Source organism: Trichechus manatus, unplaced genomic scaffold, assembly GCF_000243295.1.
Source record: "Trichechus manatus latirostris isolate Lorelei unplaced genomic scaffold, TriManLat1.0 scaffold00170, whole genome shotgun sequence".
Lineage (NCBI taxonomy): Eukaryota > Metazoa > Chordata > Mammalia > Sirenia > Trichechidae > Trichechus > Trichechus manatus.
In genome coordinates this window covers 2,475,996-2,498,014 of record NW_004444106.1, presented here as the reverse complement: position 1 = coordinate 2,498,014, position 22,019 = coordinate 2,475,996, and the positions used below count along the sequence as shown (strand labels likewise).

General features: G+C 54.0%; 3 protein-coding genes across 7 annotated transcripts; 2 read left to right on the top strand and 1 right to left on the bottom strand.

The window, feature by feature from the left end:
- Positions 1–433: 433 nt before the first annotated feature.
- ALDOA (aldolase, fructose-bisphosphate A) lies at positions 434–6,272 on the top strand. Of its 4 annotated transcripts, none has more exons than XM_012558476.2 (9): positions 434–655; positions 3,495–3,627; positions 3,715–3,926; positions 4,426–4,480; positions 4,614–4,774; positions 5,151–5,234; positions 5,333–5,507; positions 5,673–5,872; positions 5,964–6,272. In XM_012558476.2, the coding sequence occupies exons 2-9, from the start codon at positions 3,516–3,518 to the stop codon at positions 6,057–6,059; spliced, it is 1,095 nt and encodes a 364-aa protein (XP_012413930.1). In that variant the 5' UTR covers positions 434–655; positions 3,495–3,515; the 3' UTR covers positions 6,060–6,272. The 4 variants fall into 4 exon arrangements, with proteins under 4 accessions (XP_012413930.1, XP_004386689.1, XP_023596796.1 ...); XM_004386632.2 differs by lacking the exon at positions 434–655 and adding an exon at positions 1,931–2,186; XM_023741028.1 differs by lacking the exon at positions 434–655 and adding an exon at positions 2,400–3,296.
- A 2,030-nt stretch (positions 6,273–8,302) lies between these two features.
- On the top strand, positions 8,303–17,172 carry PPP4C (protein phosphatase 4 catalytic subunit). 2 transcript variants are annotated; one of them, XM_004386629.2, is made up of 9 exons: positions 8,303–8,409; positions 8,631–8,792; positions 13,047–13,098; positions 14,251–14,301; positions 14,516–14,617; positions 15,271–15,444; positions 15,537–15,663; positions 16,440–16,629; positions 16,715–17,172. In XM_004386629.2, exons 2-9 carry the CDS (start codon positions 8,695–8,697, stop codon positions 16,842–16,844), a joined length of 924 nt encoding a protein of 307 aa, XP_004386686.1. In that variant the 5' UTR covers positions 8,303–8,409; positions 8,631–8,694; the 3' UTR covers positions 16,845–17,172. The 2 variants fall into 2 exon arrangements, with proteins under 2 accessions (XP_004386686.1, XP_023596795.1); XM_023741027.1 differs by lacking the exon at positions 15,271–15,444 and having other exon boundaries at positions 8,324–8,409; positions 16,715–17,051.
- A 409-nt stretch (positions 17,173–17,581) lies between these two features.
- On the bottom strand, positions 17,582–22,017 carry TBX6 (T-box transcription factor 6). Its single transcript, XM_004386628.1, has 8 exons — positions 21,867–22,017; positions 21,549–21,783; positions 20,332–20,599; positions 20,080–20,226; positions 19,935–20,005; positions 18,546–18,619; positions 18,282–18,465; positions 17,582–18,207 (listed from the first exon to the last, which is right to left on the bottom strand). Exons 1-8 carry the CDS (start codon positions 21,982–21,984, stop codon positions 17,994–17,996), a joined length of 1,311 nt encoding a protein of 436 aa, XP_004386685.1. The 5' UTR covers positions 21,985–22,017; the 3' UTR covers positions 17,582–17,993.
- Between the last annotated feature and the right edge of the window lie 2 nt (positions 22,018–22,019).

Genomic DNA, 22,019 nt, shown 5'->3' with positions numbered 1-22,019 from the left:
CTTTGGGAAGTGGCCAGCCCCCAGGGCCCACGTGCCCTCCTTCCTAGGGGGCCTCAGGACACCTTTCTCCAGGCCACTGGAACTACAAATGGCCGGCTCAGCTCACTGGCCTGTGAACCAGCAGTTGAGGGCCTGGCTCCCTGCAGGGCAGGACTCAGAGTGCCCTCGGCCAGCCAGACTGCAGCCCCTTCCAAGGGCCAAAAGAGGGAAGGGCTAGTGCTCTGGCAGGTACCCCTGCCCTCCTCTTTCCCTCTCCCAATAAACTGTATATATTTGAAGGTGAGCATGGGGGACACTGCCTACCACAGACAACATTATGGGAGAAACTTGGGCCTGGATTATCAGGATATTGGTGTGCCCCAGCCACCTCCCTGCCCATGGACTCTTGGTTATTTTTGGGGGTGAGTGTAGTGCCTGCCTTCTCTCTCCTTCTAAAGAAATGGGCTCCAGAGAATCACAACCGCCATCAAGGTCCAGTCAGGGAAGGAGGGGCTCATCGCAGGGGCCACCAGGAGGGAGGCAAGGAGAACCACACCATCTGAGTGCCCTTACCCTTCCTCCCCTCTCCACAGATCCCTGCCCAAAGATTTATTTCCCTTGACAACCAAGTGCCTCAGTCTGGATTTCCAAGGAAGAAATTTCCTCTGAAGTGCTGGTGAGTGGGCAGAGCCCTTCTCCCTTCACTGCCCCCCCTCCCCCCATAGGGCATGTCTGCGGCTTCCTCCTCCGTCCACCTCACCCTGCTCCCACTTTGGGCCCTATGCTGGCTTGAATGTCAGGGGCTTCAGGTTTCCCTAAATATAGGTCCCTGCCAGCGGATCCGTGGCGGGAAAAGGGCAAGGGTCACCGGAGAAGGTCAGGATGTTGGTGGGGGGAGCAGGAGCGGCTTTATAACCCAGCCCCAGTGCAGCTGGCGCACGCGCTGCCGACCAGGCTCTGCCGGCTCCTTCAGCCTCCTCTCAGGTGGGCCGCCGGCTGGATGGAGCCTGCGGTGGGGTCGGGCCGAGGGGATCTGGGTGGGGAGGGGAGGCCTGGCCGGAGGGAATGGGAAACTCGGGAATTATGTGGGAGTATCTAAGAGCTCCACTGCTAACCAAAACCCCGGCAGTTGGGATCCACCAGCCGCTCCTTGGAAACCCTTTGGGGCAGTTCTGCTCTGTCCGATAGGGTCATTAGGAGGCGGAATCGACTGGATGGCAATGGGTTTGGTTTTTGGTTGTTTTATCAACTCGGGTATGGATTTTATCTTGGAGAGGGAAGTCAGGTGTTTCACATTCCCAAGACTTGTTTGGTCCGAGCCACAGCCGATCAGTTTCCGCGTGGTGTTTTTCCGTGGTTGCCGGGGCTCAGGCCTGTACACGCCGGCTTTGGGCGGAGAGCGCGTGCGCGGGCACGGCTGCCTTTCCCAGACGCGCCGCCTCCGCCCGGGCTTGCCCGAGCCGTCCTTTCCCGCTTCCTGTGCGTCCACTCTCCGCCCTCTCCTCCGCCTTTCTTACGCATGGGCAGGTGACACGGGGAAGGGGCGGCCCCGGGCCCTGCGCCGAGAGCCCGCAGTATATACGCCCGACCTCTCGATTCTGTTACGACGAGACACGCGCTGCCTAAACACAGGCTGGAAGCTAGCGCTGCCTGGGCCGCGGGCTGGCCCGGGTGGGGAAGCTGAGCCTTCATCTTTCCTGGCACTTCCATGCGCTTACCCCCACCCCTCCCCCATCTTCTCCGGTGCCAAAAATCAGGCTGAGTCACGGCGGCCCAGAGCGCGCCAGGCGAGGGGAGAAAAAGGGGAGGACCCTGGCGACCCGCAGGATGTGGTCCGAGTCACATCCGAGGAGGGAGGCAGGGGAGGGATCATATTCTCGTCGCCGTGTTCCCCCCTTCCCCAGCCCCGCCTCCGGGCTTCGCTTTTTCGGGGCGGCCTCTGCCAGAGTTACTCGCCTGCCGTAGGACGCTGGGGCGCCTCCCAGCCCCCTGCAAAGGAAAAAACCCGGCGGATAGTGGCGCAGTGCCTTTAAAGGGCCTGGTACCGCCTCCCTGCTACCCGCCCCCTCCGGAATTGAATAGGCTGCATTCCTTTTGGAACGCGCCGCCGAACCCAGGTGTTGGTGACGAACGCTGTGTTCGCTCTCGCAGTCCACCCGCCGCTCTCCGCCGCTGCAGCCCTCAAGTCCACCCCTCTTCTGTGCTAGGTGAGCGCCCGTGGCCACGTGCGAGGGTCAGATCAGGGACGGTGGAGAAGGGTCCAGGGGGCAGTGGCGGGGGCGGGCGTCGGTTCGGAGCCCTCCCACCGCAGTATTTCCCCCCGCCCGGACACACACACACTCCTGCTCCCAGCCCAGACCCCCCCAATCCTCGCCAACTAAAGTTTCCTCGGTTTGCTGCGCAATGCAGTGACTCCGCGCGCTGAGTGATGGCGGCGGGAGGAAGCAGGACGAGGTAGAAGACCATCATCCCCCTCTCTTGCACGGATTATGTCCTGTTTGCCTCTGTAGAGATCCCAACAGACAGCGAGGGTTGGGGGCCACCCTATATGCCACCTCAGGGCTCCCGCAAGCGGGAGGTCTTTACCTTCCTGGGAGAAGGGGCGCCCCTGGCCGTGAGGGGAGACCCCTTGGCTGAGCCTGCTTACCCGTTAATACTTTGCTTGTCTTTCTTTATCGGGTGACCTTGATTCTGAGCCTGGAACAGCCGCAGCCGTGCGAGCAGACAAGAATATTTTTCCGGGGAAAGGGTGGGGCGCTTGCCTCTCCTTCACATTCTTTTCCTGTATGAGCAGTGAGAACGACAGACCTTACCCTTTTCTCCACTTGGGGCCTACTAGCTCTGCTGCCCTTTCCTGGGCCCCTCATTGCCCTTCTACTTTTTTCTTAACACTTTCCCCCTAATCTGGAGGGGGGTGAGGCTTGACCTTGGAATGTCCTTGAGGCATCGGGGCCTGGGCCAGCCCTGAGAGTTAGGGTGGATTGGAAGGAACACCCCTGTGGCAGTCAGAAGGTCTGGGTTCTAATTTCAGATCTGGCCGTTGTGTGGCTTTGAGCACACAGACCTTTCTCTACTCTGTACCCTTTTGGATGAGGGAGTTGGGCTCTCTGCCCTGTATGTGACCTTTTAATTCTAAAATACCCCGGTTCGGTTTTGCTTCTAGGCAAGGTGACCCCATGGCAAGGCGCAAGCCAGAAGGGTCCAGCTTCTACATGACCCACCTGTCATTGGCTCTGGCGTTTTCCTTTACCCCAGACGCCAGATCACAGCCCCACCCTCAGCTGGGCAACACCCAGCAACACACAGAGTTAGGAAAGGTACAGGAGGCAGGCCTAGTATAGGGAAGCTGGGTATAGGGGAGAGCTGGGGACAGGAACTGGCTCAGATCCTGCCGGGTGTGGGGCAGGGAAGGTAGGGAACATTTGCCCTGACCTCCAGGCAAGGGACCCTGCTGGCTGGGAGACCATGGGAAGGCCCAGCTAACCAGTCCTCCCCCACCTACCTCCTCTACCCAGGAACCTGCCACCACCAACACCATGTCCCACCAACACCCAGCACTGACCCCGGAGCAGAAGAAGGAGCTTTTTGAAATCGCTCATCGCATTGTGGCTCCGGGCAAGGGCATCCTGGCTGCAGATGAGTCCACTGGTGCGGGCAGAAGACAAAGCTGGGGAGGAGGACCCAGGGTCGGGGTGGCAGGCTGATCCCTTATTCCCCGTTGACACTCCCTTCCAGGAAGCATTGCCAAGCGGCTGCAGTCCATTGGAACTGAGAACACCGAGGAGAACCGGCGATTCTACCGCCAGCTGCTGCTGACTGCTGACGACCGCGTGAACCCCTGCATTGGGGGTGTCATCCTCTTCCATGAGACACTCTACCAGAAGGCGGATGATGGGCGTCCATTCCCCCAAGTTATCAAATCCAAGGGCGGTGTTGTGGGCATCAAGGTGAGGGGGCTGGGCCTTAGGATGTGAGATTTGGGATGGATCTGGGGGAAAGTAATCCAGAGTAATGGGGTAGGGCGGGGGGTGAACATTGACATAGGAGCTCAGCGACTTAGGTGGAGTCTGCCTAGATCTCTTTTGAAGAATGTGTAAGAAAAGCTGGAGACAGGTTACCTACTTGGCATCGTTAAGCCTCATAATTCTAAGAGGGAGGTATTGTTCCCTTTTTACCGATGAGAAACCAGAGGCTCAGGGAAGTCCAAGTGTTTTGCTCACACAGTAAGTGGTAGACCCTAAGGCTCCTTATACCCAATTCGCTTAACATTCTGTCAAATAATATCCCCACATACCCTGCTTCATAGGATCATGTATTGCAACTAAGTGAAAACATTTGCAAACTGTGAGCTGCTACTTGAGACATTAAGTAAGGTTGGGGACAGACTGGGGTCACGGAGGGTAAAAGGGTACTAGAGATCATTTCCTCTGTCCCCCCACCCAACAGGTTGACAAGGGTGTGGTACCCCTGGCAGGAACAAATGGCGAGACCACCACCCAAGGTGAGAACTGTTTGGCTCCCCACCATACTAACCCAATCTGCCTGGGCTGGTACCCCTCTCGGGTGCTGAAGGTGAGTAAGAGCCCCATGCTTCCCTCCCCTACCATTCTCTGACTCTGCTGTCTCCTCTTCAGGGCTGGATGGGCTGTCTGAGCGCTGTGCCCAGTATAAGAAGGACGGAGCTGACTTTGCCAAATGGCGCTGTGTGCTGAAAATTGGGGAACATACCCCCTCAGCCCTCGCCATCATGGAAAATGCCAACGTGCTGGCCCGTTATGCCAGCATCTGCCAGCAGGTGGGTATGCAGGTCCCCAACAGGCCTCCTCCCACCTTATTTAGTTCCAGAGTGCCAGCTAGCCTGCCACCCATATGCCAGCATGCCTGCCTCCCTAATGGCAGCCGTTCCTGATACTTATTAGGCACAAATTGGGCACCAGGCATGGCCTTGCTGAGGACACACTCAAAAGGCTTCTCCCGAGGCCAGAGGGGGCAGAGTAGGGATTGCGAGGGTGGATCTGAAGGAGATTCCTATCTCCTGCAGTCCGCCAGGGCTTTGAGGCCATGAGTCCCTGTGGTCTTGGAGATAAGATCTTGGCCGATGACTGTGGAGCTATAGGTGGGGCTCCGGGTTAGGAGGCCTCACAGCCACCCTGTCCCTCATCTGTCTGCAGAATGGTATCGTGCCCATTGTGGAGCCTGAGATCCTCCCTGATGGGGACCATGACCTGAAGCACTGTCAGGTTGTAACTGAGAAGGTAGGTTGCCTGCCTGCCTGGGCAGTGTGGTGGGCTGGGGACCCTGGGTCTCATCCCTGTACCCCACCCCACCCCACTTTGGTCCTTCCCTGCTCTAGGTGCTGGCTGCCGTCTACAAGGCTCTGAGTGACCACCACGTCTACCTGGAAGGCACCTTGCTGAAGCCCAATATGGTAACTCCAGGCCACGCCTGCACGCAAAAGTTTTCTCACGAGGAGATTGCCATGGCAACTGTCACAGCATTGCGCCGCACAGTGCCCCCCGCTGTTACTGGTGAGGCCTGCACCCTCATCTTGGCCACTGGGAGGTGGATGAATTGTACCTGCAATCCTTACACGCCCATTTGGTCTGATTTCCAGAGCAGCTTCTAGGGGTTCCTACCAAGTCCCCTGGGTGTCTTGACTACAACCCCCCTTCCCCATCTCGCTTGTTCTGCAGGAATCACCTTCCTCTCTGGAGGCCAGAGTGAGGAGGAGGCATCCATCAACCTCAACGCCATCAACAAGTGCCCCCTGTTGAAGCCATGGGCCCTGACCTTCTCCTATGGCCGAGCCCTGCAGGCCTCTGCCCTGAAGGCCTGGGGTGGGAAAAAGGAGAACCTGAAGGCTGCCCAGGAGGAGTATGTCAAGCGAGCCCTGGTAAGGATGTGGGGCAGGAGGTGGGTAGGGTGCCTGGGCATATGGGATTCTGAGGAGAACTCTCCTCACTCTGGCTCCTCTCCCCTCTTAGGCCAACAGCCTCGCCTGCCAAGGAAAGTACACCCCAAGCGGTCAGGCTGGGGCCGCAGCCAGCCAATCCCTCTTCATCTCTAACCATGCCTACTAAGTGGAGGTGTTCTAAGGCTGGCCCCTCAACACTCCAGGCTCCTGCCCTCTCCCATACTCACTCTGGAGGGGAGGGCATCATCCGAGGCTCCAGGCCACTCTTTCCTGTCACTCTTGCCACCCTCGTGACATTGGTGCGTGGTGTTGTTTGTAAATGCTAACTCCATCACCCTTTCTAGCCTACTGCCAATAAACAACTATTGAAGGGGGAGTCTGTTGTCTGTGTCTGTCGTGTGGGGCAAGGGAGGGCCTGGGAAGGTGGCAGAGCCCAGAAGAAAGAACCCTTGTTTTATGTTCTTCCTGGGCAGGAGAAGAGTGAAGAGGGTGGGGAAGGACCTTCCTGCTCTGTTTTATATTTACCCAGGGCTTTGAGGAAGGTGGAGAGCTTGTGAAATTTTCTTTGAACCACTACTAGTGCTCCGCCTCTTCTACCAGCAGCATCTGATAGGGCTCACGGTTGGGGAGTGCATGTACACTGTTTAAGTCTTAGGAGGCCGCAGGTGCAGCCTCATTTTTAGGCCCAGAGCTCACGGGTGTGGAAGCTCTGTGACAGAAACGGCTACTGATAAGAGTTGACATTTCCTGAGTGCTATGAGCCAGGCAATGTAGTAAGTGCTCTGTATGAACTAGTACTATTATTCTCAATTTATGTTTAGGGCTGTCTTGCCCAAGATTGTACTGTTTCTTGGTAGAAACAGGATTGTTAATTCATATCCCCTTAATCTACACTATTGAGCGCCTCTGTTTCCCCATCTTAACAGGAAATGGGATTAGAATCAGCTTTTTTAGGTTTTGGGGCTGTGGAACCCCTTGAGGAATTTAGAATCCTCTCCAACACGCTCAACAACGCAGATATACACAGATGCACAATTGTGGAGCTCAGGTTCCAGGTTAAGAAGTGAGCCTCTGTAGCTGCTTGCAGTCCATGAAGCCAGTGAGAGTCCTGTGCCATGCCTGGAACTCTTCCTCAATAACAGCCTGGGGTGTAGCAGTAACACCACCAGGTGTTTTCAGCTGCTGAAGATCCTAGCTACAACCAGGGACCTAGTCTTGCTGCCACTTTGCAAGTTCCCTGCAACGTCCCTCACCCCTAGCCTTTCCTGGTGAGGGCCTTTTCCTGTCTGAGCTCCTCTCTCATGAAAAAAAATTTTGACCTTTCTCATCTCTACAAAGAATCCCTGCAATAATCCTCATAGAACTGACTTACCTAGAATCTCCTAGAGGAGTTTAAAAACTTGGACCTTATCTCTGCACATTTGCATCTGTTGCCTACATCCTCAAACCACTTTCCCCTAGTGGCCGTCCAGACTTTGGCCTCACTTCTGTACCTAGCCTCTTTCAATTCTCTGGGGGGACATCTGAAGTAAAACATGAAAATTGAGGATCAGCAGAAGATAATGAAAAGGACATTCTAAAAGGCTCAGAAGGCTAAAAAAGTCATTTTGCTTAAAGACCAATAGCTTTCTGTACCTGCAGCAAGATAGAATAGAGAAGCAAAGAACTTAACAAATGTCAGTTTAGGGAGTTCGGGATATCTTAGTTTTATAATGACAGACGGTTCCAGAAGCGTAAGTGATAGGAGGAATTAGAATTAAGAACACGGCTTTCCTGGATTCAAATTCAACCTTGATTCAAATCTCAAATTCTTAACTATGCAACCATGAACAAGTTACTTAAATCTCTCTGAGCCAGTGCCTTCCTCTTTAAAGCAAGCAATAGGAAACAATTGAGGGGTGTCCAGGGGACCATTTTGGAATCAGGTCATGCTGCCTGAGGCATAGGCTTGGTGTGAGAAAGGTAGGCTCTAACTTTGGAGGGCCTCCATGGCAAAGATTTTCCTGAAGAGAGAGACTTGGTCTGGGATTCTTTCATCCATTGAACAAATACTTACGTAAACCTACTACATGCCAGGCATTACTCTAAGCACGGGGGTGCAATGGTGAACTACAGTCCCATCCCTCAAGGATTGTAGTGGGGGAGGCAGACTAAAACAGGTCAAAATGAAGTTACAAGTCCAGCTTCAGTGTCCCTAACTGAAACCGGAGGGCACTATATTAGGGTCTCCAACGGCCACCTCAGCGCCAGCCAGCGAAGCCCACAATAACTTCCGCCCGCAGGTTGCCAACATCCGGTTCTTTCAACTCATTTCTATTCTTAGCTGCAGAGGTACGGTTAAGGGCGCGGCCGGGGAGTAGGGGCGTGTGTATGACGCCACATCCGGCGCGCGGCGGAACTGGCTTCCCCTTGCTTCCGCGGCGGGGCCGGACGTAGAAGCGGTGGTGGCGGCGGCCCAAAGCGGAGGGAAGGAGGGAGTCGGGAGCCTGAGAGGCGGAACCGGAGTCGCGGCGGCGGTAATAGTCAGAGACCCCTCTAGGCCACCGTCCCTAGCGCGGGACCCGCGGGGTTCGACGGGAGTTAGCGGGGGTGCGGTCAGGGCCGTGGGACGCTGGGGGTCCCGGGGCCGATGTAAGGGGAGGCGGGGATGGGGGGGCGGGCCAGCCTCAGAACCGTGCTGCCCCCCTGCGCCCCGCACTGACATTCTGATCCGCGGGCTCGTCTTCGCCTTTCCCAGGAGACCCCTGTGCGGTACGGAGGGGGCGGTGGCCCCGGCTCTGACCCGCGCCGGGGGGTGGGCCATGGCGGAGATCAGCGACCTGGACCGGCAGATAGAGCAGCTGCGGCGCTGCGAGCTCATCAAAGAGAGTGAAGTCAAAGCCCTGTGCGCCAAGGCCAGGTGAGTCCGGTTGCCACCCAGGGATTCTGGCCTGGGGCAAACGCAGCTGAAAACTTCGGGCCTGCCCCATCCTGGAAGTTTCCCAGAGAGGAGCAGAATAGCTCTCTCGTTCCTCCAGAAGCTACCAGCCTGTTGGGAGAGACAGACCTGGATAAACTATCAGATAATATTTTTTCAGTGGAGTAAAAGGGACTTCTAGAAATTACTTAGGCAGTTCAGAGAAACAAGCCCATCTATCTGGGGTAACAGAGCAGGCTTCTTGGAGGAGCTGACCTTTAGGGCAGATCTTGAAGAATAAGGAAAGGAAGGGGGGGGGTGACAAAGACAAAGGTTTGAGGCAGGAAAGCTACAGACTGTGTCTGACAAAATTGTTTTAATTCTAACAGCAACCCTTAAAAGGAGGTAAAATTGTCCGCATTTTACAGGTGAGGAATCTCATGTTCTGAATTACCAGCAAGTAAGGGCTGTAGTCTGAAGCCAGTTCTCCATGTCCTGTTCCATAATGCAAGAAGGTGGAGTTGAACTCAATTTGTGTGCAGTGTGGGAGCCTAAGAAGTAGCAAATAAGCCAACATAAATTAAGCATTGAGTTGAGGGAGGCCAAGCTCAGTGTTTTACGGCAAGTACGATGATACCGTTATTAAGAGCACGGGCTTCAGAATCTGGTGGCTCTAGGTTTGAATATGATCTCTGCCATTTATTAGCTGTGTTTGTAGTGGTGTGTGCTCTGAAACTCAGTTTCTTCATCTGTCAAGTGGGAATAGTAGTACTGAATAAGACGATTGTGAAGATTCAGTGAGCTGGTGCCTGGAACGAGCTGAGCATAGTGCTTTGTACAAATAAGCGTTCAGAAATTGTTAGGTGTTAATACTATGTTGGAAAAGGGCAACGTTGACAGGGACTGAAGTCATCAAAGAAAGCTTTTAAGAGACTGTAGGTCTTGAAAGGTTAAGGTGATTTGTATAGCTGATGGGAACAGGACCATGAGGAAGGGCATTCTAAGCAGGATGGGAGTCAGAGTGAAGGCTCTGACATGGGTGGGTACTGTGAGGAGACTAATTACCTGCCTCCTCTGAGGAACTGGTTGACTGACTGCCATCAGGCTGGAGAACTGTGGGAGAAGCCGGCCGAATTACTCTACATTTATTCAACAACCAACCCCATCGCCGTCGAGTCGATTCTAACTCATATCGACCCTATAGAACAAACTAGAACTGCCCAATGGGGTTTCCAACGGTGTAATCGTTATGGAAGCAGACTGCCATATCTTTCTCCCAGAGAGCGGCTGGTGAGTTCAAACCACCAACCTCTTGGTTAGTAGCCAAGCACTTTACCACTGCACCACCAAGGCTCCTTTATTGAACAACAGGCCCACTAATAGTCTGGTTCTATACTGGCAAGAAACGTAAGTCCATTTCCTCCCCACAGCAGCGTGGGAGGTTGGAATTACTTGCTCCCTTTTGCCAAAGAGAAGGCCATCATTCCTAGGAGCCAGATGACCTGACTGAGGTGACCCAGTGAGGAAGTGGCTTGGTTCTGACCCTGTGGCTGTCAGGCTCTTTGCTTGGCTCTGCCCACACAAACAGACCTCTTGCAGCCAGACAGGTCCTGCATGGGGATGGTGAACACCCTTTTTAAGTGACTGTGGCTGCTCTGTTTTTTGCAAGTTGAAGGAAATCGCTCTGACCAGACCAGCCCAAAGCTGCTTTCAGCTGTCCTGACTGGCATTTTCAGGAACTTCAACCAATTGCTGCCTGTCACTATTCTCTTTAAGCTGGATCAGTGTGGTGATAGCTAATGCTTGAATAGCATGCTGGAGTTTTCAGAGTAATGGAGAAGTTGGGCATTTATTCTGTATTGCTTCTTGCAGCCGTCCTATGGAATAGGCAGGGCAGGGATAGTATTTACTCCACAGAAGAGGAAACTAGCCTCAGAGAAGATAAATGTATTACCTAAGATTTTAGAGCTAGGGGGAGAGTGCGTTGGTTTTGCATCCATGTCTTTGTTCTCCACGCCCATTGATGGGCAAGTAGAGGCATTTAGACTTCGAAGTGAGCTGCGAAAGGCTGCAGGGAGCTATGGACTGATGGCCGGGAGGGTCCTGCCCAGTTGGAATGGAAAGGAGGTAGGAGGTACTAGGCTGAGACCTGAGTCGGCCACCATTGTCCCAGGCCCAGTCTGAAGGAGGACCAACGCTTAGCACCTGCCCATGGCCTTCTGGGGACCCAGCAGGGGCCCAGGCTGAGGCAGGTGGTGCCCTGAGCTTCAGCTTGCTCAGAGTGTATGTAGATTCCTACCCTAGGAGCCACAGAGGTCTACAATGTTTGCTGAAATTGCTCCTATTAAAAAATGAGCATATTAAAAAGGGCAGAAGCTTTTGAGTCAGGCAGTCTTCATTAGGAATCCTAGGTTTGCCACTGCTGTAAGCAGTGGGACCATGGTCAAGTGACTTCACCTCTCTGAGCCTCAAATGAGATTCTCCAGGGACAGGGCCTGACACACTGGTAGGCACTTAATGAAGGTAGTATTAGTTGTGGAAGTAAAGCGGGCAGGTGTGAGCCACAAGAGGGCTGGCGATGTGCTGCAAGTGACAGAGCTGAGCTCGGAACCTGCGCCTTGTTCCCACTGGGGCCCCACTGGCACCGAGGAGGGGTTTTACGGAGAGCGAGGGCCCTGTATGTTATGTCACTGGGTTTCAGGTTTTGACCTGGGGTCTGGAAGGGGCTGACAGGAATTCTCAGGAAATTGGACCTCCTGAGTTCCCATTCAGTCACTCTCCAGCTTTGTGACCTTGACTCTGCCACTCTTTTCTCTAAGTATTGGTTTCTTTATTCGTCAGATAAAGATGTAAAGCACCTTCTCTAGTCTGTTGGAACAGTCATTATAAACAGTTGATGTGGAAGCATGTTCAACACAAGATGCAGTACATGTGGGAGAGCCCAGTTTTTGTTACGGCCTCTCTGACCACCGCCAGTGCCTCCCCATTCCTAGAAAGTCAGGGCAAACCTCCCTTGTTCTGCCTTTGTCATATAGAGCACCCTGTGGGACGTGAGTCCTCCCATTCCGTGAGCTCAGGGAGCTCACAGTCTAGTGGGAGGAGACCTGGTGGCAAGAGTGAGGGCTGGGCAAGTACCTGGATCCCTCACATCAGGATAGCTTGATAAAAGAGTTGGACCCTGGAGCCAGGCTGCCCAGGTTCCCATCCCACCTGTATGACCCCGGCCACACCAGTAGCCTCCCGGGCTTCAGTTGCTTCGTCTGTGCAGTGGGAATCATCGTAGTACCTGCCTTTGAGGGTGGTGGTTCAATTGCATGAGGTCATCCATGCAAAACTCTTAACACAGGCTTGGCACATGGTATGAGTGCAAATGTTCAGCACTGCTGTTATCAGGGACAAAATTTGGAAATGTGATACTAAAGTTGGATGTCTGTAATTGACAAAACCATTTTACCTTGTGCTCACTGAAGTAGAAGTAGACTGTACTACAAAATGAAAAGGCACTGCTTTTGAGTCAGTTCTGACTCACAGTGTCCCCGTAGCACAGAGGAGAGCTGCCGCCTAGGATTTCCAAGGCTGTAAACCTTTACGGAAGCAGACTGCCACATCTTTTTCTTGTGGAGAGGCTGGTAGGTTGGAACCTTTCGGTTAGCAGCCAAGCATTTTAACCACTGTGCCACCAGGGCTCCTCGACTGTACTATAAGGAGAAGTAAAAGAGTAAAGTCCTCACCGCCTCTAAGTAGATATTGAAAAAGTATGACGAGCACATCACTCGGAAGGTGCATCTGACGATTGGCCTGCCAGGGCACCACCCTGTGTCTTTGGGTATTCTGGGAGAAGGGCCCTACGAGTAGTGGAGAGTGACTATAAGATCTCAGCAAAGGGCACAGTCTCAGGTACGACTCCAGGCTGAGGGAACAGCTTCAGCAGAGTGCTGTGTGTGGAGAGGATAAGGAGACCTGTTTTCTGGGAGTGAGTGCTGGATGTGAGAAAGGGAGCCAAGGCTGGGAAGGTCACAGCAAGGGTTTTGAATGCTGGAATAGGAGCCTGGATTTTGTTGTTTTGGTAGCAGGGTGCCATGGAAGGGTGTGCAGTGGGGGGGCCAGGTCAGCCTGCCCTGGGGAAATTGCAGACCTCACTCCTGCCCCTTAGAGGTTCAAGGACCACCTCATATCCTCCCCTCCCTTCAAAAAAAAGCTCAGGAATTGGGCTGGGCTGGCCTGGCTGAGGTGACCCTGGTCTTCTCCTGTCTCCAGAGAGATCTTAGTGGAGGAGAGCAACGTGCAGAGGGTGGACTCGCCAGTCACAGTGAGTACCCCTGTCCCTCCAGGGCACATGGGCATTCCCCTTAGCTCTGCAGGCTCCCTAGGTCTATCTCATTCCTGGGGACCAAGAAAGCCGCATCCTTCTTCAAGGGAGTCCTGCTGTAAGAAGTGGATGTTATGGGAAGGGTCTTTTATTTGGTGGGGCTACTCTTCACCAGAACAGAAGGACTTCTAATTTGGTGAATGGTTCTATTCCATGTGTTTCTCTGGCCCTGTGTTAGTACCTTCATTCTGTGTACCTTGAGGGGAGTGGGAGGAAGAGGGGTCCAGGTCCTCCAAGAGCTGGAAGTCTAGCTGGAGAGACGTGTCTCTAGTTCTTGCCCATAGAACCATTAGCACTCGGTGTGGGACGGTGGGTGATTCTAGACCAGGCCAATTTGGGGTGGGAGAGTAGACTTTTGTCCCTGAGAAGTAGAGGCTTAGTGAAGTGTCTTAGTTATCTAGTGCTGCTACAACAAATACTACAATGGGTGGTTTTAATAAACAGATACTTATTTTCTCACAGTTTAGGAGGCTAGAAGTCTGAATTCAGAGCGCCGGCTATAGGGGAAGGCTTTCTTTCTCTTTGAGCTCTAGGGAAAGGTTCTTGTCTCTCTTCAGCTTCTGTTTCTCAGTTCCTTGGTGATCTTCATGTGGTGTGTGGTATCTCTCTTCCGCCATCTCTGCTTCCTTAATTCTTACTTAATCTGCTCTTTTGTATCTCAAAAGAGATTGATTTAAGACACCCTGCACTAACACTGCCTCATTAACATAGCAGAGAAAACCCAGATTCTCCAACAGGATTATAACCACAGGTACAAAAACCAAAACCAAACCTGTTGCCGTCGAGTCGATTCTGACTCATAGCAACCCTATAGGACAGAGTAGAACTGTCCCATAGGGTTTCCGAGGAGCGGCTGGTGGATTCGAACTGCCGACCTTTTGATTAGCAGCCGAGCTCTTAACCACTGCACCATCAGGGCTCTGCACCCACGGGTATAGGTGTTAGGGTTTACAACACGTATTTTGGGGGACACAATTCAATTCATAACACCAGGTAAGATTTTGAAGCAATGGGTGCTTTGAAGGGTAGCCCCTTGGAAACAAAGACTTTTGGGCTGTGTGAGTGAGTTCCGACCCACTTTCCCACTTCCAGGTGTGTGGTGACATCCATGGACAATTCTATGACCTCAAGGAGCTTTTCAGAGTGAGTATGAGGGAAACACTGGGCGAGGTGACCGGGGGCGGGGGAGGTGGTCACTAGAAGACAGCTCTAATTAAGAGTAGAGCCTTTAATTTGGTGAGTGGAGAGTGGAATGGGGTCAGGAGATGTCTAGTTAGATGAGGCCCTTTGTGAAAGAAGGGCCTCAACATGACAGGAAAATGGATTTAGAACCAAGTGGAACCACTTCTCTCCCCAGGTGGGTGGCGACGTCCCTGAGACCAACTACCTCTTCATGGGGGACTTTGTGGACCGTGGTTTCTACAGTGTTGAAACGTTCCTCCTGCTGTTGGCACTTAAGGTGGGAGCCCCTGGTTTCTGGACCCCAAGTCTGGGCCACCTGGCTGTGACTGGCCTTCATGCTCTCCGCCCTCATCTCCCATTACAACCAGCCGACACTAAGCTGTGCTGTCCAGAACACTGCAGTGCGTCTGGCACGAGAACAGACAGATGGACGGAATCTGCTTGGATGGGGGGTGGTCAAAGAAGGCTTCCTTGACTTAGGGGCATCTGATTGGGCTCTTCGAGGATGAGATGAACAGGGTGGCATTCTAGGGGAAGGAATAGAGGTCCAGATTGTTGAAAGTGGCAAGTCAGTGAGTATGGCTAGATATGGTATCCATTGGTGGGAGGAGAGGTCATAAGGGGTCAAGGGACAGAGTGCCTTGAATGTCTGGCTAAGGGCTTGGGTCTGTATCTGGTAGATGGAAGAGGAGCTGTTAGGTTGTAGGTTGATGGGGCGGGGTCAGGTTTGCATCCTCTGAAGAAGGGGCTGGGGGCCTGTGAGGTGGATGCAACCTGATTCAGGCAGTAGGTGATAACATGTCTGGCCGGGACAGCAGTGATGGGGAAGGAGTGGCACTGGCGGGCGTGAGGTGATTCAGGAGAGGGACAGTGGGGTTATGAGATAGGCACGGAGCCTAGACTCAGCCCTGGCTTGGTGGCTACCCCCAGGTTCGCTATCCTGACCGCATCACCCTGATTCGGGGCAACCATGAGAGCCGCCAGATCACCCAGGTCTATGGCTTCTATGACGAGTGCCTGCGCAAGTATGGCTCGGTGACTGTGTGGCGCTACTGCACTGAGATCTTTGACTACCTCAGCCTGTCGGCCATCATCGATGGCAAGGTGGACTCACCACAGAGCCCTGTGGGGGTGGGGTGATGGCAGAAGCCCTGAGGCTCAGTCTTCCCTTCCTCCCTTCTTGCTCTCCCTTGTAGATCTTCTGCGTGCACGGGGGTCTTTCCCCCTCCATCCAGACCCTGGACCAGATCCGGACAATTGACCGGAAGCAAGAGGTGCCTCATGATGGGCCCATGTGTGACCTGCTCTGGTCCGATCCTGAAGGTGAGGGCAGGTGGAAGAGACAGAGGTCTCTACTCTTACTTTGGCAAGAGACTGAGGGGGCCCTTGAAGGGACAGTCAGGCCAGGTGAGTCTGAGGCAGAGTAGGGCCGGGTTGGCCTTTGTGCTTGCCCTGCTGGCTGGGTGGAACCCTCCGGTGAGGAGCAGGTAGAGCACAGGTAGCTGGGTGCCTTGAGCTCAGGGAGTGGGTTGGGGCATGTATATCGTGGTTCAGAAGGTTGTTTAAGACAAAACCGTTGGCTCCCTGAATTTGAAGGGGCCTCAGAACCTGTCAGCAGCTTCTGCAGAGGTTAGACACCCAGAATGATAGCCTCTGCGGATCTCTCATTCTGTGGGCTTCCCCAACTAGTATGGAGCAGAGCCAGGGAATAAAGCCAGGTCTCCCACCATTCCCAGCCTGCCCTGTTAGGGCACAGGATGACCTGCCTCCTGGTTTGCCCTGACAGTCCTTGTTGGTGCCGGCGTTGTTCTAACGAGTGCCTCCTTTCCTTCTCGTGTGCTTGTTTGCCCAGTGAATCATATGGTTGCCCTGATTATGTGGTGGTCCCGACTGTTGGGGAATTCGCCTTTGGAGTTTATCTGCTCTGAAATTTGCTGTTCTGTCCTATAAGATCCCTTAGAACACATCCAGGTCCCATGCCCTTGCCCCACAGGCCTCTGGTTAATTAGGAGAGGTGGACAGGATACTCAACTACAAGGGGCAGTGGGCAACCAGCCTTGAGATACCCTCACCCCCATCCCTACTTTCATTTGCCTCAGACACAACAGGCTGGGGTGTAAGCCCCCGTGGGGCTGGCTATCTATTTGGCAGCGACGTGGTGGCCCAGTTCAATGCAGCCAACGACATTGACATGATCTGCCGTGCCCACCAGCTAGTGATGGAAGGTTACAAGTGGCACTTCAATGAGACTGTGCTGACTGTGTGGTCAGCACCCAACTACTGCTACCGGTGAGCTGGCTGGGCCCGGAGGCTGGTGGGGGTGGGGGATCTAGGCTGACCCACTCCTTAAACACTGCTTACCTCCCACTTCCAGTTGTGGGAATGTGGCCGCCATCTTGGAGCTGGATGAACATCTCCAGAAAGATTTCATCATTTTTGAGGCTGCTCCCCAGGAGACTCGGGGCATCCCCTCCAAGAAGCCCGTGGCTGACTACTTCCTGTGACTCCTTTGGCCCCCTGCCCCCCTCCAGTCCCTCTGGCCCTCGGACCACTGTGACTCTGCCCTCTCCCCCAGACAGGCTGGCCATGGGGAGGGTGTCCCCAGCTCTGCCCTCCCCCCACCAAGAGGGCACTGTGAGGGTGAGGACTTTCTCTGGAGAGGTCGGAGCCTCAGCTCCATGCTCCTCCTCTCCTTTTCCCCACTTTAACCATGAAGTTTCCAATAATTGTTTGTTTTCTTTTTTTCTTCTGTTTTTTTTTTTTTGTTTTGTTTTGTTTTTAGATAAAAATTTTGAGAAAAAAAACAAAAAAATTCTAATAAAAGAAGAAAAAATGGTTTTCGGGTCTGTGTCAGACTTGATTGAGGGTGAGCTGGGATGGACATAGGGCCCTGACTGCCCCAAAGTCCACATCCTCCAGGAAGGCCAGGCTCAGGTTGGTCAGCTTGTCCAGAGCCTCCAGGTCCCCATCCACCAACAAGGATGCTCACCAAAGCCTTCCTGAGTGCTCAGTGCAGGGCAGAGTTTCCATAGGCAGAGCCTTAATTCTCAAAACAACTAGTGTTAGGAGATTTGTATTCCCCCATTTTCCTGAACCGTAAACTGAGGCTCAGTGACGGCGGATTTATGTGCACAACAAGCTTAAGCAGCTAGAAAGTACAGGTCTAGATTGGGGCCTGGGTCTCCCCACAAAGCCTTTGCTCACCCAGCCCTGCGTAGTGCTGAACACCATTAGCCCAACATTTCCAGAGCACTCGTGTCTTTCAAGTTTTATTAACAAAAATACTCTGGTCCTGAGAACAAATTGGTGTGGCTCGCACTGGGGCGAGGGGGCAGAACATGCCCGAGCCCAAGGGTGAGGCCCAGGAGGTGGGGGTGCTGGCCTGTGGCCCCATTTGGCCAGGCAGAGCCTCTCTCCATTCACACCAAGGTGAGAGCTGGTAAGGGGAAGCTGGCCCCAGCTGGGCTCCCAGCATCCCTGCTCAGGCTTTGAAGCCAGAGGTGGGTGGGAGTGAAATCAAAGTGTGAAGGGGGGGCAGGCCCAAGGCAGCCATTTGGTGTGGGGGATGGGGCCAGTGGAAGCGAGGGGGCTACAGGGCTGGGGGAAGGGGAAGTGGAGGTTTGTGATGGAAGACAAGAGGGGCCAGCAATGGCTCAGTACATTGGTTTGGAGCCCACATCCAGGTAACCCCCAGGTCCCGGGTAGGATAGGGGGAAATGGCCCCCTTGAAGGAAGTGTGGAGCAAAGGGTGCTGTGGGTGGAGCTACTGGGTACCCTGAGCCCCCTGGCCCAGGCTGCAGCTCTAGGAATGCAGCTGAGTAGGGGGCTGGCCGTCCAGAGTCTGGAGCCTCAGGGAAATTGGGGGTCCTGAAGTGGAAAGAGGTATCAGAACAGTGAAGAACCCCTGGCCTGGCCCAGCCCTGTGCCCTTGTCCCACTCACCTGGTTGGAAGGTGACCAGAGGCCCCATGGAAAGCTGCAGGGTGCAGAAGGTAGGCCTCGGCACTAGGGCCGCCACATGGAGGAGCTGGGGCCGAGGCAGCTTCCCGGGGTGCTGGGGCCTGCTCCAGGTCTGACTCACGGACATCCCCACCCAGTGTGGAGTCGCAGGGACCACCAGGTGTATCTGGAGACAGAAGGGACAGGTTGGGCAGTGGAGGGTCAGCACTGCAGGCCAGGCCCCAGCACCATTGGAACTACACTCACCTCCACTCCCATAGGACTTTGTAGCTACTGGCTCTGGGCCCCGAAGTTTCCTCTTCACACGGGCGTCTCGCTCCCTAGGGGATGATGATGATGATGATGATGATGATGATGATGATGATGATGATGATGACGACAATGGTAATAATAATAGCACTTACCAGGTGCCAGGCATTTTACCCTCCCAGGAACCCTATCAGGTAGGTGCCGTTATACCCATTTTACAGATGAAGAAACTGAAAACCAGAGAATTAAATGACTAGAAAGTGGCAGAAAAGCCGTTGCTGTGGAGCTGATTCTGACTCATAGCGACCCTATAGGACAGAATAGAACTACCCATAGGATTTTCAAGGAGTGGCTGGTGGATTTTAACTACTGAGCCACCAGGGCAGAGCTGGGATTTATTCCCTGGCTTAAAACTTTTCATCTCTGTTCCCATGGAGTTGCATTTAGGATCAATTGAGACTCCTTCCCAAGCTACAAGGCCTTGCCTGGTCTGACCCCGGCTCATCCCACCTTACTCGCTCTGCTCCATTTACACTTGCTGTGTTTCAGCCCCTCTTACTTGGCATCCAACTCAGGGCCTCTCTCTGGAATCTTCTGTCTCTTCACTACCTGCTTAACTCATCCTTCTCACCTCAGTTCAAGGAAGTCCTCCCTGATCTCTGTGGCACCACACACTCTCCCTGATACCCTCTGTCACAGTTAAAATTTTACATTTATTAGGATGATCCTTTGAAGAATGTCTTTCTCTCCTGACAGACTGACTACACGCTTCTTGAGACTAGGAGCCAGCTGAGGGGGCTGTACTTAGGCTAGAAGCCAAGTCCTTTCTAAGATCATTACCGTCCAACAAGCTGGCTCCCCATCACAGCTTTGACCTCATCTCTGACTTGCCCTCTCCACTCCAGCCACACTACAGGCAAGGCTCCCACCTCAGGGCCTTTGCACGTGCTGTTTCCACTTCTTGGCATGCTTTTCCCCAAACAGCCACTGGCTCCCTCCCTTGCTTCCTTCAGGTCTTTTCTCACATGTCCTCTTCTCTGTGAGGTCTTTCCATGCTTTTTATCTAATACCTCACTCCAGTCCTTTTTATCTTCCTTGCCTGCTTTCTTTTCTCTTCAGAACTTATCCCTAATATGTAATATTTATTTCTCTTGTTTACTGTCTGGTCTGCCCACTGGAATATCAGTTCCATGAGGGCAAGGGCCTTGGTTTGTTTTATTTATCCATGTGTTTCCAGTGCATAGAATTGTGCCTGGCACAGAACAGATGCTAAGTAAGTATTTGCTGTTTTTACTTACCATTGTGCTCCTGGCATCCAGCACAGTGCCTGGCACATAGTGGATGATTAGTAAACATTTGCTGAATGAATGAGTGAACACTGCCTACCTCTTACAGTTTCTGCCATTCTCCCGGAAACCCTTGGCAAAGGGGTTGGCTGCAATCTTCAGTTGTGTGATCTGGGGATACACAGCCAGGGTCAAAGCTCCTGAGAGGGTAGGGCACCACCACCCTCTAAAGCAAGGCCACTCACCCGTGGGTTCTGGTAGGCTGTCACGGAGATGAACGTGGTCTCTGGGAAGCGGAAGGAGGCGACGCCCCCCCAGTGTTGGCTGCAAAGCTGGGCAGCCCGCACCAGGTGTACGCGGGGCTGGTACTTGTGCATGGAGTGCAAGATCAGCTGAGAGGGAAGAAAGGGAGTGACTCCCTGCCCCCGACCCCAGCCTTAGCTCCCCATCCAGCACCACCCCCAGTCCCTATCTTGGGGTCCCAGCCTGGGCCTCACGTGGCCGTGGGGGTCCAGCGTGCTATTGGTGAGCTTGACGCGATGAAAAGACACAGGCTGCCTCATCCAGTGGGCACCGGTGGCAGGAGAGTCGGGGTGAATGTAGATGCGGTCAGGCAGGCGGGGTTCTGCCTTGCCACTGGGCTCCCAGCGCCGGCCCTGCCAGCGGTAGCGGGCCCCATCCACTGGGACCACATCCAGAAGAAACAGGTAGCGGGCCTCAGGGTCCAGGCCCGTGACCGACACTCGGCAAGCAGGGAACATGCGCCTGGACAGGGGAGGGGATGAGACAGGCCTGGAGCTACCCACTGGCCAGGGTGGGCACAGCACTAGCAGAGAGGGCAGAGGGACAGGCTCACCCAGTTCTGTCAGAGAAGCATCGAGGGAGGTGGAATTAGAACTCAGAGGGCAGAATCTTAGAGCTGGAATGTTGTCTGGCGCCATTTTACAGATGGGGAAATGACACAGATTAGGTGATCTGACCAGGGTGACACAGCAGGTTAGGAGCAGAGCCAGACCCCTGACTGCTAGCCCCTCAAACACCAATTGCAGAGGTATGGTGACAAACTTTTCTCCCTGAAATCTTTCCAGGAGCCTCCCAGTCTCCTCACCTGACCTCCAGCCCCAGAATCTGCAGTAATCAGACAAATTCTCTTTAAAAAAATATACCCTGCCTTCAGCAGGGCAGAGAGCTCACCATGCCAGTGCCTAAATTCCTGGCCTAGAAAGAGAGCCCTATACAAGCCACACACTGACCACATCACTGTCTCTAAGGTAACCCCAGACCTTGTCATATATGACTCCTACCCAAGTCACACACTGACCCCTGACCCTGGCCAGATTTCCCTACTGCTGGTCTCTGGCTGGCCCTTGACCCCATAGTCTGACCCCTGACTCCAGCCACAGACTGACCTATAACCCAGCCAGACTTCCTGACCCTGGCCCACCCAGACTGACCTGTGACCTTTGCCACAGATTGTTCCCTAAAGCCAGCCACATACTCCATAGACTGACTCTTGACCCTTGACACAGAGTGAGCCCTGATCCAGTCACAGAGTAATCCTTGATCCCGGCCACAATCAGACTCTGACCTGAGGCAGGGCTCCAACTCCCCAAGATCCCCCAAACCTAGTCCCATCACCAGTGACTCTACCTTTTCCAACAGACCCCCACCAGGAACACACTGGGTCCTCTGACCCTCGCACAGGCCCCCTCACCTCCCGGCTTTGGTGATGATCATCTCTGTTCCCACGGAGTCGAACTCTTTCCACAGTTCCCGGTTCTCCAGGTTCAGGCTGACGCCAGGGAGTGTGTGAAGGGCCTCTGGGGCTGGAGGAGCCGGCTCAGTGCCCAGGACCGGGGGAAGAGGGGGCAGAGGTGGGGGTGCGGCCAGGGTGCGGGGAGCAGCCTCAAGCCCAGAGAGGAAGCAGTCCAGTTTGGGAGTGTCCAGATCTGGAGATGAAGGGAGAATGAGGAACCAGCCAAGGGCCACAGTCTCCCCAGGCGCCTACACAGGAGCCAGTCCCAATGCTCACCCGGGTAGCGGTAGCTCTCGGCAAGAGCAGGCGGAAAGCTGGAGTCTGCCCCAGGCTGGGGGGGCCCAAGGCGGTAGCTGGTCCCCAGGGAGGGGTACAACTCCCGTGGATGGTACATGGAGTAGTCTAGTCTGGCCTCAGGTCACGCTGCCT

What these genes read in the sequence shown, in the direction of transcription:
- PPP4C (XM_004386629.2), top strand. Translation starts at nt 8,695, where the DNA reads ATGGCGGAGATCAGCGACCTGGACCGGCAGATAGAGCAGCTGCGGCGC. An exon ending in GCCCTGTGCGCCAAGGCCAG is followed by an intron (nt 8,793 to 13,046) that starts GTGAGTCCGGTT and finishes TCCTGTCTCCAG; the next exon opens with AGAGATCTTAGTGGAGGAGA. An exon ending in GGGTGGACTCGCCAGTCACA is followed by an intron (nt 13,099 to 14,250) that starts GTGAGTACCCCT and finishes TCCCACTTCCAG; the next exon opens with GTGTGTGGTGACATCCATGG.
- TBX6 (XM_004386628.1), bottom strand. Translation starts at nt 21,984, where the DNA reads ATGTACCATCCACGGGAGTTGTACCCCTCCCTGGGGACCAGCTACCGC. An exon ending in ATCATCACCAAAGCCGGGAG is followed by an intron (nt 20,600 to 21,548) that starts GTGAGGGGGCCT and finishes TCCCCTGTCCAG; the next exon opens with GCGCATGTTCCCTGCTTGCC. An exon ending in TCTGGTCACCTTCCAACCAG is followed by an intron (nt 18,208 to 18,281) that starts GTGAGTGGGACA and finishes TTTCCACTTCAG; the next exon opens with GACCCCCAATTTCCCTGAGG.
- ALDOA (XM_023741028.1), top strand. Translation starts at nt 3,156, where the DNA reads ATGGCAAGGCGCAAGCCAGAAGGGTCCAGCTTCTACATGACCCACCTG. An exon ending in TGGCGAGACCACCACCCAAG is followed by an intron (nt 4,481 to 4,613) that starts GTGAGAACTGTT and finishes TCTCCTCTTCAG; the next exon opens with GGCTGGATGGGCTGTCTGAG. An exon ending in AGTATGTCAAGCGAGCCCTG is followed by an intron (nt 5,873 to 5,963) that starts GTAAGGATGTGG and finishes CTCCCCTCTTAG; the next exon opens with GCCAACAGCCTCGCCTGCCA.